Below are 16,305 nucleotides of genomic sequence, written 5' to 3'. Positions count from 1 at the left end.
GTATTTCATTGCGGTAACAATGGGATCAATGACAATGTTATTAATAAGGTTTTCCCTATAAGGTAAGGTGACCAGATTTTTAAAATGAAATCCGGGGACATATTTTTTGGGTAAACTATTTTCTACGCATATTTTCCTCAAATTATATATACAGTCAGTGGTGTAGGGTGGGTTGTCAGCGCCCGGGACAAGGCAAGAAATTTGCACCCCCCGCCAGACTTTAACACTCCCTGGGCCAGATTCTCAGAAGAGATACGACGGTGTATATCAGGAAACACCGTCGTATCTCTGTTTTTGGCCCCGGGTATCTATGCGTCTGATTCCTAGAATCATTTACGCATAGATACAGCGTAGATCCGACAGGTGTAAGTCACTTACACTGTCGGATCTTAGATGTAATTCTACGCTGGCCGCTAGGTGGCGTTTACGTGCATTTCTCATTTGACTATGCAAATGAGCCTGATACGCCGATTCCCAAAAGATTTTGCGCCGCCTCGTCGTCGTTTACGTAAGCGTAAGGTTACCCCTGCTATATGAGGGGTAACCTTACGCCAGTCCGCCATATGCCATGTTAAGTATGGCGTCGGGTCAGCGTCGTCGGGGTCCGTCGTTTTACTAAGTCGTTCGTGAATAGGACTTTACGTCAATGACGCTCACGTCGGGTTCATTAACGTTTTGCGTCGTGAGCTGGAGCATGCGCGCTTGGCTATTTTTACGACCGGCGCATGTGCAGTTCGATCGGCGCGGGGGCGCGCTTAATTTAAATACAAGCCGCCCCCTTTGAATTACGCGGCCATACGCCGGGCCATTTACACTACGCCGCCGCAAATTACGGAGCAAGTGCTTTGCGAATACGGCACTTGCTCCAGTAAATTGCGGCGGCGTGGTGTAAATGGCTTACACTACGCCGCCGCCGATTCTATGAGAATCTGGCCCCCTGAGTCCCTTACACTAGTACAGTAGTACTGACCAACTTGATTCCTACACTGACCTACCTGACTACTGCACTGACCTACCTGATTCCTACACTGACCACTACACTGATCTACTTGATTCCTACACTGACCTACCTGATTCCTACACTGACCACTACACTGACCTACCTGATCCCTACACTGACCTACCTTATTCCTACACTGACCTACCTTATTCCTACACTGATATACCTTATCCCTACACTGACCTACCTTATTCCTACACTGATATACCTTATCCCTACACTGATATACCTTATCCCTACACTGACCTACCTTATTCCTACACTGACCTACCTTATTCCTACACTGACCTACCTTATCCCTACACTGATATACCTTATCCCTACACTGACCTACCTTATTCCTACACTGATCTACCTTATCCCTACACTGACCTACCTTATTCCTACACTGACCTACCTTATTCCTACACTGATCTACCTTATTCCTACAATGACCTACCTTATTCCTACACTGATATACCTTATTCCTACACTGATATACCTTATCCCTACACTGATATACCTTATCCCTACACTGACCTACCTTATTCCTACACTGATATACCTTATCCCTACACTGACCTACCTTATTCCTACACTGATCTACCTTATTCCTACACTGACCTACCTGATTCTTACACTGATCTACCTTATTCCTACACTGATATACCTTATTCCTACACTGATATACCTTATCCCTACACTGACCTACCTGATCCCTACACTGACCTACCTGATTCCTACACTGACCTACCTGATCCCTACACTACACTAAGGTGACCAGATTTTTTAAATGAAATCTGGCGACATATTTTTTTTTACTAGTAATGGCGGCAATCAGCCACTCTCTGCCCGTCGCCGCCACCCGCCCTCACAGCCTGTCAAGTCTCACTCTCTGGGCCCCCGGCTACTACTGGGTGGGGTGCGGAGGAAGATTACTCCGCCAGGGAAGACAAGGAGATAAGCAGGCGGCGGCTGGCCGGGACTTGAGCCAAGCCAGAAGAAAATGCGAACGGAGCTGAATGGGCATGCACCTGAAACTGAAGAAATATTCCCTCCGCTCCGACCAGCACATGATCATCAGAAAGGGGCACAGATAATGAAAATTTGTGTAATTCAGATTTATTTTATTTTATTCGGCACTGACTGTCTTTGAAATTGCCCCAGCCCCTGTTCAAATTCAATCCGGGGACAAAACCGGGGACAGACTTGGTCCGGGGACAGTGTCCTCCATCCGGGGACTGTCCCCTGAAACCGGGGAGGTCTGGTCACCCTACACTACACTGACCTACCTGATCCCTACACTGACCTTGAAAAAAAAAAATCTGCGCCAAGTGTCAAATAGATTGACTCACAAAAATTAAATTTACCGCTATATATCTAAGCTGCTCCCCAAAAATGTAAAGAGTGAAAACCTTTTACTATGATGTGATTAATGATAAAGAGGGCGCTATAAAGTGGTTAATTATAAACACTCATAAATTATAAACTATATAAATATATATATAAAAATAAAAGGATATATATAGAAAGAAAATCACAAATTCCACTACTAGTGAATCAAGTGTAGTGCTACACAACTTACACAGTAAGCTTGCCCCCATCATCTGAGCCGTTCTGGCTGGGGGGTTAGTCAGCGTGCTCTCCCCCTCCCTTGGGACTACATCCCCTGAATGTTCACAGCGTCTCCCCGCAGGGATGTAGTCCCAAGGGAGGGGGCGAGCACGCTGACTAACCCCCAGCCAGACGGCTCGGATGATGGGGGAAGCTTACTGAGGAGGAACAGGAAGTGAGAAATTCAGACAAAGAAAAAAAAACATTTAGAGGGGAAAGCGAAGGAAAAGGTAAGTGAACCAATAATGCACTAGCAGCTTAAAGCGGAGGTTCCGCCTAAATTTTAAGTTTGTTTAAGCCACAAAGGGGCAGATCCACAGAGATCTGTACCCGCGCAGCGTATCAGAGATACGCTACGCCGCCGTAACTTACCCGGCTTTGGTTCGAATCCATAAAGATTTCGCGCCATAAGTTCCGGCGGCGTAGTCTATCTCTGGCGGCGTAACGGCGCGTAATTCAAATCGGCGAGTAGGGGGCGTGTTTCATTTAAATAAAGCGCGTCCCCGCACCGAACAAACTGCGTATGCTCCGTTTCTAAATTTCCCGCCGTGCATTGCACTAAATGTGACGTCGCAAGGATGTCATTTTTTTGTGACGTGGACGTCAATTACGTCCATCCCGATTCACGGACGACTTACGCAAACGAAAAAAAAATTCTAATTAAACGCGGGAACGACGGCCATACTTAACATAGCAGGTTTAACTATACTTAACGAAATACCAGCTTTAACTATACGCTGAAAAAAGCCGACTAGAGACGCCATAAAAAAATGCGACGGACGCTCGTACGTTCGTAGATCGTCGGAAATAGCTCATTCGCATACTCGGCACGGAAAACGACGTGAATGCCACCCAGCGGACGGCGAAGAATTGCATCTTAGATCCGAAGGCGTACGAGGACGTACACCTGTCGGATCTAACCCAGATGCCATCGTATCTTGTTTTGAGGATTCAAAACAATGATACGACGCGGGTAATTTGAAAGTACGCCGGCGTATCGGTAGATACGCCGGCGTACTCGCTTTGTGGATCTGCCCCAAACACTGCAGATGCTGACTTTTAAAAAATGGACACTTCCCTGTCCAGCGCGCCCGTGAAGTCGGCAAACGAGGCTTAGCAATCGCTCGTCCCTCGGCTGCACCCGCCGCCATCATCGGTTAGGGAATCGGGAAGTGAAGCGTTGCGGCTTCACTGCCTGGTTCCCTACTGCGCATGCGCGAGTAGCGCGCTGCACCGTCACTGGTCCCTGCTCTCTCCTGGGAACAGTGGGGGGTGCGGGTAGGGACGTGTCTGACGCACGAGTTGTTCCCAGAAGTGGGTGCAAATACCTGTCTTAGACAGGTATCTGCACCTCCCTCCCCCATGAAAGGTGCCAAATGTGACACCGGAGGGAGGGAAAAGCGGAAGCTCCATTTTTGGGCGGGGAAGCTTTAAAGGAACCTATTTAGAAAATAAAACCTTTACAATCCCTTTAATGCGCATGACAATGACAACAGATCCATGACAACAGATCGGATCAACTTCCAACTGACACACATAAGGATCAAAGGTTTGAATCTAAAACAAGGGTTCTGATTGGTTGCCATGGCCAACACAACTTCTTTTATGTCTCTTTTGTTAAGCCTAGGGGCTCTCTGGCAGGCAAGGGTTCAGCAAAGTTGCCAGTAATTATTTTGAACATATGGTTGACAAGACAAGACTGACTTGAGGCATAAACAAACTGGCTAGATTGGGGCCCTTTGTACACCAGATTGCCCTCCCCAGGAGAGCATGGAAAAAAAGAAATTGCCCAATGGTTGGGCAAAGTTGCCCACATATGTTTTAATCTAAATGTTTGACAATAGGGCTTCCATTTTTTTTGATAACCCTCTAGCTAAAAAAAAAATTGAGGGTCCATTGCTACACGTTGCTACATTGGGAAGCCTTTTATTTTGGATGGTCCACAACACGCTAAGGCAACCCGTCTGATTTTCTGGACTTTTTGGTGAGTTGGCAGCCCTTTCTTATCAATGGGCCACCCTAATGCACTGTAAAAATGCAAATGGACCCCTCGTATATTATATATATATTTTTTATAACTTTTACTTCTATGAGAGAAAATGGTAAATATAAATTCAACAGTTGCTTCCACCATTTATTTGCTGAAATGAAAATATCTTGTCAAGCATTACACTAAGGATGAGATTGTTTGTTCTGAACTGGGTTTGGGGTCCGAACTCGGAAAACCGCTTTCATTCCTGGGCCATTGAACTGAAGGAGGCAGGGGTTTCCCCACCCCGCAGCTGATAGATATATATATATATATATATATATATATATATATATATATATATATATAGAGAGATATATATATATATATACACATATATATATATATATACATATATATATATATATATATATATATATATATATATATATATATATATATAGATATAAGGGGCAAGAATGACCAAATGTGGCCACATGCCTATATTGGGTCAATGATGTCACAAGCATCTCTGCTCCAGTTATGTTACTAGTCACTACTTTGTGTACGTCAGCTTTAGGGTGGGGATGCTAACAGTGGCAGTGCGTCCATAGAGGGCGCAGGAGCGCCGCCCCCTCTCTCCTGCGCCACTCTATCACCAATAGATAGATTCATGCCATGTCTGGCCCCTTGTCGGGTGCCCAGCATCTGAATTACAGCGGTTGTTTTTGGAAGGCTCTAATATGCTTCCAAATTGGTAAACAGCGGGCGCAATGCTCTGTGTTCGCTGTTTACTTAGTGTTGTGTTAGAGAAGCGAATAAATCGCTTCCCTAACACTGACCTGCCTCTCAGCCAATCAGGTGCACCGGGTCTGGTTACCTGTCACCTGATTGGCTGAAGCGACAGGCACTGTGATTGGACGCCTATCAGGCATCCAATCATAGCAGAAGAGGACGGGAGAAGACATCGAGGACTCGGCGGGAGCGTGGAGGACAGCGCCGTGACCCAAGACAGGTAAGTGCTGGGTGGGGGCACACTGGCAGCATTTGATGGGGCACACTGGCGGCAATTGATGGGCACACTGGCCGCAATTGATGGGGCACACTGGCAGCAATTGATGGGGCACACTGGCCGCAATTGATGGGGCACACTGGCCGCAATTGATGGGGCACACTGGCAGCAATTGATGGGGCACACTGGCAGCAATTGATGGGGCACAGTGGCAGCAATTGATGGGCACACTGGCAACAATTGATGGTTACAGCAGCTGTGTTTGATGGCACAGTGACGGCAATTTATGGGTACAGTGGCTGTGCTTGATGGGTACAATTGATGTTTTTTTCAGTTTGTTTGCGCCCCCCCCCCCCCCCCCCCCAAATTTTTGAGCACCAGCCGCCACTGGCTAAGGACATCATTGACCTAATCTGGCTATATGGCTAGATTAGGTCAATGATGTCATGAGCATCCCCCGCCCCGTTGTGTACATCTGCTGTGGAATGGGGATGCTCGTGACATCATTGACCAAATATGGCCACATGACCATATAAGGTCAATGTCATTGACTTAATATGGCTATAAGGCCATATGATGTCACAAGCATCCCTGCTCCAATGACGTCACTAGCATTCCCACCCCTCTGTGTACTCTAAAGCAGGGAAAAGATGCTTAGGACACCATTAACCTAATATGGCTGAATAGTCAAGTTAGGTCAATGTCTATGTGGCCATATTGGGTCAATGATGTCACGAGCATTCCTGCGCCAATGATGCCACTAGTATCCCCACCCAAGATTTAGACCCAAACCCAGTTTGGAACAAACCAAAGCTCATGCCTAACATTACAATAAGTACAAATTAAATTGGCTGAATTGAGTCAAAGGCCGGTGAGTGAAACCAGCAGACAGTACATTTTATAATGGATTTCTTCTGAGCAGTCCTTGGAGAATCTCAGCAGATCTAGAAGGTCCTTGGTATTCTTGAAGTCTACGGCGATTGCACTGGGAAAGAAAAAAAAACATAATCGGCAACAGATCAAAAGAGCATGGCAGAGATGGGACCAGGAAGGGAATGATGGTCTGCTGGGCTCATCTCATTCCGACAAATATGGACAAGACCTATAAGGCCACGTACACACGGTCGGTTTGCTCCGATGAGAATGGACCGAAGTTCATTTTCACCGGACCAAACCGACCGTGTGTATAGACCATCGGTCTGGTTTCCTTCGGTCCAAAATTTTAAAACATGCTTCAAAACCGAACCGATGGACCACTGCCCCATCGGACCAAACCGATGGTTAGTACAGAAAAGCATTGGTTCAAAACCCGCGCATGCTCAGAATCAAGTCGACGCATGCTTGGAAGCATTGAACTTTGTTTTATTCAGCACGTTGTGTGTTTTACGTCACCGCGTTCTGACACGATCGGATCTCACCAAAGCCCCCCAACAGGGCTGATAAAAAAAAAAAAATGCAATAAACAATAAAAAAAATGATTGTAAAAAAAATAAAAACACACTGACACTGTCCACAACCCCCCCCCCCCCCCCCGCCTAAAAAAAATAAAGCATTGTAAAAAAAATAAATAAACAAAATAATAAAAAATTGTAAAAAAAAACAAATAAAAAAAAAATACTGACACATGCGCCACTGTCACATGAGATGAAATAAAAGTATTGGTAATCGGTATTGGCGAGTACTTGAAAAAAAGTGGTATCGGGACAACCCTAGTGCATTGTGTGTTGCGCTCTACTGCACAATGCATTGGGATGCTGTTCACATTTAATAACACTGCATGTAAAGCAGGTGTGTTGCCATGCGTTGTGACAGTGCGTTTAGCACACAGTGTGAATGGATCCTAAAGGGATAGCTTGTAGCATAAAGTATGTACATGTAGCGTTACCTGCATAGGGGCCACTGGCATAGCCCATAACTGTCCCTGATTTCGAAGGACTGTCCCTGATTTGGAACAAAGTCCCTCTGTCCCTCCTCTCCTCATTTGTCCCTCATTCTGGTCTAATCTTTATAGTTGTATATAAAATGCACTACTTGCAGTGGCGGCTGGTGCTCAAAATTTTTGGGGGGGCGCAAAGGAAAACGAAAATTGCAGTCTCACTGTGCCCAAACGCAGCCACTGTTACATGCCATCAAACGCAGCTACTGTGCCATCAATTTGCACCACTGTGCCATGCCATCAAATGCAGCCACTGTGCCATCAATTCGCACCACTGTGCCATGCCATTAAACACAGTCACTGTGCCATGCCATCAAATGCAGTCACTGTGCCATCAATTTGCACCACTGTGCCATGCAATTAAACGCAGTCACTGTGCCATCCATTGTCACCACTGTGCCATGCCATTAAACGCAGCCACTGTGCCATACATTGTCACTACTGTGCCATGCCATTGTCACCACTGTGCCATGCCATTAAACGCAGCCACTGTGCCATACATTGTCACCACTGTGCCATGCCATTAAACACAGCCACTGTGCCCTGTAAATTGCTTTCTCCCCCCCCCCCCCCCGCCCGGCACTTACCTTTACTGGTTTTAGGCATCCACGTCCCACGATGTCTTCTCCCGCCCTCGATAAATGACAGGCGTCTCAGCCAATCAGGTTACAGGCAGCCATAACCGGCCAACCTGATTGGCTGAGACGCCTGTCATCTTATTTAAGGGGCGTACAGTCTGTGCGCTCCGAGAATAAGCTTCCGGGACCCGAGGGCTGTATTGGGAAAGCCTATCAGAGCTGTTGGCTTTGATAGACATTTCCGTACAGCCAACCAGCTGGCGTTATTCAGATGGCCGGACATGAGCGCGGACCATCTGAATAACAGCGGCAGCGGCGAAAATAACATAGATTCGTGCAATGCATGAATCTATGTTATTTGACTCAGTGGCGGTGAGAGCCAGAGGGGGCGGCGCTCCAGCGCCCTCTATGGACGAACCGCCACTGACTACTTGTGTATCAAAAAGTGTTTCCCAGTGCTCAACCTTTCATCCAATTTCTAAATTGCTGCATTTGTAAATTCCAAAAGCCAAGGAATAGTAGTAATAAAGGAATAGTAGTGGTAAGAAAAGCACTTTTGGGTTTAACCAATCTTTTTTGTTTTTGTTTGTAACAATTCTCCTTTAAGGGGCGTGGCAAGGGGTGTGTCCTTTGCCTGCATACTTTTGCTGATAGGTGTCCCTCATTCCCATCTCAGGAAGTTGGGAGGTGTGACTTTAATGATGCATTAATAAATGCAGAGCTGAGTAAATTGTGTCTTTTATATCTGCCTGAAGTTCAGCTTTAATGTTGTCGGTGTTTTTTCTGTTATATTTGTACCCTGAAAACCAGAAAGGGCTGCTCACCGAAATGGTAGTCCGCGGAGTAGCCGGCCATGTTGAACCAGTTGTCGCTGCGGAATTGTAGAAGTAGAGCGTTTCCTGTGGAAGTGATGGCGGGGACGGGATCGTTGGAGCAGAACAGACCCAAAAGAGGAGAATCCAGCCTTCCCCCGTCATTGATAATCAGGTAATCGTACAGACAGGAGGTCGAATATTCCAGATCGAACGTTGTGAAATTTAGGACAATCTGACAAAGGAGGAAATACTATTCTAAAGAGATGCTTTTTTCAACAACAATCTTCCCATAGGAATAAATGTGCATTCAACATATTTAATGAGTGTTACTAAACTACTTCAGATCCGCGCTATAGCCATAAGACGGCTACAGCGCAGACCTAATTTGTCGGGAGGGCGTCCATGGACGTCCTCCTGTTCTTGAGCAGCTTGCACGCCCTCTGCAGGGCTAGCGCGGTGCGCTCTGTGATCAGTGAGTCAATGAGACTTGGTGGATCACAGATCGGAGAAAGGGGTCGATCCCGACCTCTTACCACGTGATCAGCTGTCAGCCAATGACAGCTGATCATGTGATGTAAACAGAGCCGGCAATCGGAGAAAAAAAAAGCTGATCACCGGCGGCTATCAGAGGGACATCGGGCCTGATCAAGGAGACCGGGACCAATGCTCACCTGTGCCACCTGCCAGTGCACAAGAGTGCTGCCTACCAGTGCCCACAGTGCCACCCATCAGTGTCACCTACCAGCTCCACCCATCAGTGCCCACAGTGTCACCCATCAGTGCCGCCCAAAGTGCCACCCATCAGTGCCCACAGTGCCACCTAACAGTGTCACCAATCAGTGTCACCTACCAGTGCCGCCCATCAGTGTCACCTACCAGTGCCCATCAGTGGCGCCTTATCTGTCCCCATCAGTGGCGCCTTATCTGTCCCCATCAGTGGCGCCTTAACTGTCCCCATCAGTGGCGCCTTATCTGTCCCCATCAGTGGCACCTTATCTGTCCCCATCAGTGGCGCCTTATCTGTCCCCATCAGTGGCGCCTTATCTGTCCCCATCAGTGGCGCCTTATCTGTCCCCATCAGTGGCACCTTATCTGTCCCCATCAGTGGTGCCTTATCTGTCCCCATCAGTGGCACCTTATCTGTCCCCATCAGTGGCGCCTTATCTGTCCCCATCAGTGGCGCCTTATCTGTCCCCATCAGTGGCACCTTATCTGTCCCCATCAGTGGCGCCTTATCTGTCCCCATCAGTGGCGCCTTATCTGTTCCCATCAGTGGCGCCTTATCTGTCCCCATCAGTGGCACCTTATCTGTCCCCATCAGTGGCGCCTTATCTGTCCCCAATGCCATCAGTGGCGCCTTATCTGTCCCCAATGCCATCAGTGGTGCCTTATCTGTGCCCATCAGTGCCCACCAGATTTTCTTTACCTGGAACCCTACCGGAGCCCATATGGTGGTGACGCAGTTAGCCAGGTTTGGGTAAAGCTCAGGAAATCCTGGGGAGGTGACGGTGCCGTTGTCCCTGGTGTAGGTCCCTCCACAGTCCACTGCAAGATGGGATTCGAAGAAAGGACAAAAGAGGTTTCAGGGTAACATACAGTGATTTTGTCCGTTTTTACAATAACACTTACTTTGCCCTTATGGAAATATCCTACAGTTGCATTCTCCAAAAGGGTCTACATTTTTATTAGAGCTCTAAACCGGCTTCATTTTTTATTTTCTGTTTATGGATGCTTAGACATAAAAAAAGACAAATCAGCTTGTAGGGCGGTGCAGCGGGGTGCGGTGACACTCTGTCCAGTTGCAGAGAACAGAACTAATGTAGGAGCCAATAATTCACAACAAACCCTGTGGGAAGGCGCCTGGATGGGAACACTTGGGGCACTTTCACACTGGGGTGGGCGGGCGTCAGCGTTGTTTTTGCGGCGCTTTTTGGCCGTTAGCAGGGCGCTTTTAACCCCTGCTAGTGGCGAAAAAAAGGGTTAAAAGTGCCTGCAAAAGCATTGATTTCAATGGGCAGGGGCGCTGTAGGAGCAGCGTATACACCGCCCCTACAGCGCCTCAAAGATGCTGCTTGCAGGACTTTTTTTAGCGTCCTGCCAGTGCAGCGCTGCAGTGTGAAAGCACTCAGGCTTTCACACTGGAGTGAGAGGAGAGGCATTTTGCAGACACTATTTTTAGCACTATAGCCTGTAAAGTGCCTCAGTGTGAAAGTAGCCTTACAGAGTGTAACATCAGTGCGTAGCAGAGCAGGCCTCAGTTGTGCCAACAGCGTCTGTCTTGAGGGGCGGCCTGGCCAGTTTGTGCTCTAATGGGAAGGATTACAGGAAGGATGGCATGTCCCTACTGATTTAGAATCCCTCTTTGACGCTAAGGGTCTTAAATAGGGCCAGGGTCTTAAATAGGCTCTGCCTGACCCAAGATGGCTGCCAGAGTCACATAGGGTGGCAGCCTCCAATCGGATAGCTTCACCAGTGACCCAGAAAACCATAGGAGAACCAAGTTCCTCTTCACCTCCCCTCCAACTGCAGTCAAGTGCCACCTACAGTGGAGGATGGCATGCCCCTATCCTTTCCCTACGAGTCTGGAACCCCTCTCTGCCACTAATCACTGTCCCTGTCAGGCGGGTGACCTATCCCTACACTACCCACAAGTAAAATGCGCACCAAACCTGAGAGCCAGGGCCTTAAATAGGCTCTGCTTGACTCAAGATGGCTGTCAGAGTCACAAGGGGCAACAGCGTCCAATCGTATAGCTTCCCCAGTGACCCAGAAAACCATATAGGAACCAAGCTCCTCTTGACTTCCCCTCCAATTGCAATGCCGCTGTGGTCGAGCTCCACCTACAGTAGAGAAACTAGACTGCGCCTGCCTATACGTTAGGGTTGCAATACTCAGTTTTAATCAAGAGTTGTACCCAGCAGTACTTTTATTCAACAAAATGTCCTCAGATCGACTTTGGGGAGCTTTCAACTATGGGTGCATCCTGGTTCTTTGCTTCTATGCATTTGTTTGTCAGCACTCTATCTTCGAATTACATTGGGGTGGATTCAGGTACGACTTGCGCCCTCTTACAGAGGCGCAGCGTACCGTTTTAACGCTGCGCCTCCGTAAATTACCTGCGCTACGCTTCATTCACGAAGCAGTAGCTCCGTAATTTGCGTGGGCGCTCCGTAAAAATGGCCGGTGTAAGCGCGCGTAATTTAAATGATCCCGTAGGGGGCGTGGATCATTTAAATTAGGCGCGTTCCCGCGCCGAACGTAGTGCGCATGCTCCGTCGGGAAACTTTCCAGACGTGCATTGCGGCAAATGACGTCGCAAGGACGTCATTTGCTTTAACGTGAACATAAATGGCGTCCAGCGCCATTCACGATTCACTTACGCAAACAACGTAATTTTCAAACATTGCGACGCGGGAACGACGGGTATACTTAGCATTGGCTGCCCCTGCTAATAGCAGGAGCAGCCTTACGCGGAACCCGACGAACGCAAACGACGTAAACTGCGTACGCAGGGCGCGCGTACGGTTGTGAATCGGCGTTAGTATGCAATTTGCATACTCTACGCTGACCACTACGGGAACGCCACCTAGCGGCCATCGTAAGAATGCAGCCTAAGATACGACGGCATAAGAGCCTTATGCCAGTCATATCTTAGGCTGCAGTCAGCGTATCAACCTTTCTAAATCAGGAGCAGTCGATACGCCGGCGCAACTAACCAATTGCGTTGCGTAACTATGGATACGCAGACGCAATTGCTTACTGAATCCACCCCATTGATTTAAAGCCTGGAACAAGCCATTGGGCTCTGTAGGAGGTTTTACATAAGGAACTACAAAGAAAGTAGTGTCATGATCTGGACAGTCTCTTTAGCTAAACTGTAGTGCTCTGCGTGCTCCTATGTCAATTGAAATATGTATTTGTAAAACAAAGATTATAGATACAGTATATATACTTTACAGTTGATTTATTATTTGATTGTGCTGCTCATACCTAAACTATAGAAAGCCGTTACATCAGTGGAAGAGAAAGAGACTTCACGTACAAGTTCCACCAGCAAGTCTCTTCCAGATGCCACCAGCAGAGGGAGTTCCTGGTCATTGCATGCCCTCTCCACCAACAATGGAGCGTCTTTGCTTGAACCGTCGTACACCGTGATGAAGCCAGATGTACATTCACCATAGGGAGACACATTAAATGTGTCAAACTGCAGGTACACCTGTAAAATATCGGTTCTGTAACATGTCATGTTTTATATAAAAGTATACAACGCGTGTCGGCAACCTGCCTTAAGCTGGAGTGTTCCTAGGTTTCTCCAAAGCCAAGGACTTTGATTGCTTCTGCCTGCTGCTGTTGAGTAGAGTTGAGCGAACCCGAACTGTAACGTTCGGGTTCGGTACGGACTTTGGGTTTTTCCCGAACCCGGACCCGAAACCGAATAATTGGAAAAAGTTCGGGTCCTTGTTCGGAGTTCGGGGAAAAAAAAATGCGCGGAGGTCCCCGCAAATTCAATAACCAGACCCTTTAGGTCTGGTATGGATATTAAGGGGAACCCCGCCGTCAATTTAAAAAAAAAAATTGAAGTGCGGTTCCCCCTAAATATCCATAACCAGACCCGTTATCCGAGCACGTTGACCTGGCCGGCCGCAGAAAAGAGGGGGGGACAGAGTGCGGCCCCCCCCTCTCCTGAACCGCACCAGGCCACATGCCCTCAACATTGGGAGGGTGCTTTGGGGTGGCCCCCAAAGCACCTTGTCCCCATGTTGATGGGGACAAGGATCTCATCCCCACAACCCTTGCGGGCGGGAGGCTTATCAGAATCTGGAAGACCCCTTTAACAAAGGGGACCCCCAGATCCTGACCCCCCCCGCATACCCCCACAACCACCGGGCAAGGGTTGTGGGGATGAGACCCTTGTCCCCATCAACATGGGGACAAGGTGCTTTGGGGGCACCCCAAAGCACCCTCCCAATGTTGAGGGCATGTGGCCTGGTGCGGTTCAGGAGAGGGGGGGGCGCACTCTGTCCCCCCCTCTTTTCTGCGGCCGGCCAGGTCAACGTGCTCGGATAACGGGTCTGGTTATGGATATTTAGGGGGAACCGCACATCATTTTTTTTTTTCAATTGACGGCGGGGTTCCCCTTAATATCCATACCAGACCTAAAGGGTCTGGTTATTGAATTTGCGGGGACCTCCGCGCATTTTTTTTCCTAAAAGTCCGTGTCCCATTGACTACAATGGGGTTCGGAGTTCGGGTTCGGGTTCCCGAACCCAAACTTTTTTTTTAAAGTTCGGGTTCGGACCCGAACCCAAACATCCAGGTGTCCACTCAACTCTACTGTTGAGTTGTTCTCCAGTAGTTAGCGTGAGAAGAAACAATGTATTTATCTGACTTGGCCAATCACTGAGGGGTTTGTTCCTGTGATTGCCTTTTCTCCTGGGCTGCTGCCCGGGGAAGATGACTCCGTGAAGATCTTATATTCTGTCCTGGGGTTTTTGCCTGGAGAGAATGCCACCGTGAAGACTGAGGTCTTCTTCTTGGACCTTGCCCCACTAGGGTGACCACATTTCCAAACTACCATTCAGGGACACCCCTCCTTCTCAAAAATCAGCTTGTGCTCCAACGAATCACAGCACAGTGGTTGGACACAAGAGGCGGGATTTATGATTTCTCCAATCACAAGTAGGGGGCGGGGATTGTGCTCCTCCAGACATTCCCAGCCAGGAGAAGTACTGTCAGTGAGTAAAGTGGTGATATGACGGCCTTTTTTGGGGGCATCAGATCGGCCTGGGGTGAGGGGGGGGGGGGGTGGCTGTATCAGTTTAATTCAGGGATACTGTATTATCCTGGAATAAAGGTACCCAGGACAGACCCGCACAATGCGGGACTGTCCCGGGCAATCTGGGACACGTGGTCACCCTATGCCCCACATGTGCTAGGGAGCCCAAGGAATTTAAACTGACCTGTGCTAAGTCCTAAGGATACTGAGAAGGGAGATGACGAGCATCTCTAAGAGAACATAAAGGTGGCTATTCAGAGGAAAAAATATTCATAAAGTTCTGCTATGCTGAACACTTTTGACCACTACCCTACCTCCGGTCGTCAGTTCCGCCGCTTGATCGTTCTTATAGCCGACATCCGTTGCTTCTCCGGGCTCTCCTGCGCTATCGGAGGCCTGGAGAACGAATCGGCCGGCACCGGATGACGACGATAGAGATTTCCGGTGAGCAGATGGTCACCAGTCATCTCTATGACCGTCGGAGGCCCAGGCGCGACGTTATGACGTCACGCCCGGGATCCCAAATGTAAACAAAGCCGCCATCGCCGCTGTCAGCATGAGATCGAGGAAAACAAATTCACTGATCTCATGCTGACAGCGGGGTCTTGTTGACCCTGCATCTCTCCATAAAGAGGACCTGTCACAATAGATTCCTATTACAAGGGATGTTTACATTCCTTGTAATAGGAATAAAAGTGATAAAAAAAAAAAAAAAAGTTTAAAAAAATTAAGTAAAAAAAAAAAAAAAAACTAAATGCCACTGTCCGCGGTAGGTCGCACTCAGAAGCAAACACACGCGTAAGTTCCTGCCCACATATGTAAACGTCACTCAAACCACACGTGTGAGGAATCGCCGCGTGCGTTAGAGCGCGAGCAACAATTCTAGCACTAGACTGTAACTCTAAACTGGTAACCTGTAAAAAAAAATTAAGCGTCGCCTATGGAGATTTTTAAGTACCAAAGTCTGGCGCTATTCCATGAGTTATGCGCAATTTTAAAGCGCGACATGTTGGGTATCTATTTACTCGGCGTAACATCATCTTTCACATTATACAAAAAAATTGGGCTAACTTTACTGTTTTGTTAATTCATGAATTAGCAAAAAAATGATGATTTTTACATGTAGGAGAGAAGTGCCAGAATAGGCCCGGTAGGAACTTTGACTGCTTGCATAGGGTCAGAGGGACACTTACTATTAGGTTGCTACTACTGAAGACTACATTGCCACCAACATCTGTTTTTTAAGGATCTATCATTTTTAGGAGGCTACATCTATAGGGCCACCAACAGCTGCACTTAAAGGATTTAAATTTTGCCGCTCAAGAATCAAGGGTCATCAATAGCTGCCCTTAACAGGAGGTCTCCAAACTTTCTAAACAAAGGGCTACTTTACTGTCCTTCAGACTTTAGGAGTAGATAATGCCTCAGGCTTGGTGGACAGCCGTAGTAAAAAAAAAAAAAAGAAAATACATAGCATCCCTGTGGTGAAAGGAAAAGGAATTGTGTCCAATTATTGGTATTAGTGGGAGGAACAGTGCCATATTGTTGGGGTCAATGGGAGGAATAGTGCCCCATTGCTGGAACCAAAGGGGGAGGAATAGTGCCCCATCATTGTTATTAGTGGGA

General features: G+C 47.8%; 1 protein-coding gene across 1 annotated transcript in view; it reads right to left on the bottom strand.

Annotated features, from left to right (window-relative positions):
• Positions 1-5,955: 5,955 nt before the first annotated feature.
• Positions 5,956-16,305, bottom strand: part of LOC120916778 (astacin-like metalloendopeptidase) — a 31,061-nt gene continuing 20,711 nt past the window's right edge. Inside the window, exons 10-13 of the mRNA XM_040327716.1 lie at positions 12,894-13,119; positions 10,330-10,448; positions 8,913-9,135; positions 5,956-6,559 (exon numbers count right to left, since the gene is read on the bottom strand). Of these exons, the coding sequence (XP_040183650.1) occupies positions 6,546-6,559; positions 8,913-9,135; positions 10,330-10,448; positions 12,894-13,119 (582 nt within the window). The 3' untranslated portion in view covers positions 5,956-6,545. The remainder of the gene's footprint in view (positions 6,560-8,912; positions 9,136-10,329; positions 10,449-12,893; positions 13,120-16,305) is intronic.

This window comes from Rana temporaria, chromosome 11, assembly GCF_905171775.1.
Source record: "Rana temporaria chromosome 11, aRanTem1.1, whole genome shotgun sequence".
NCBI classification, from domain to species: Eukaryota; Metazoa; Chordata; class Amphibia; order Anura; family Ranidae; genus Rana; species Rana temporaria.
This window is presented reverse-complemented; position numbering and strand designations above follow the sequence as displayed.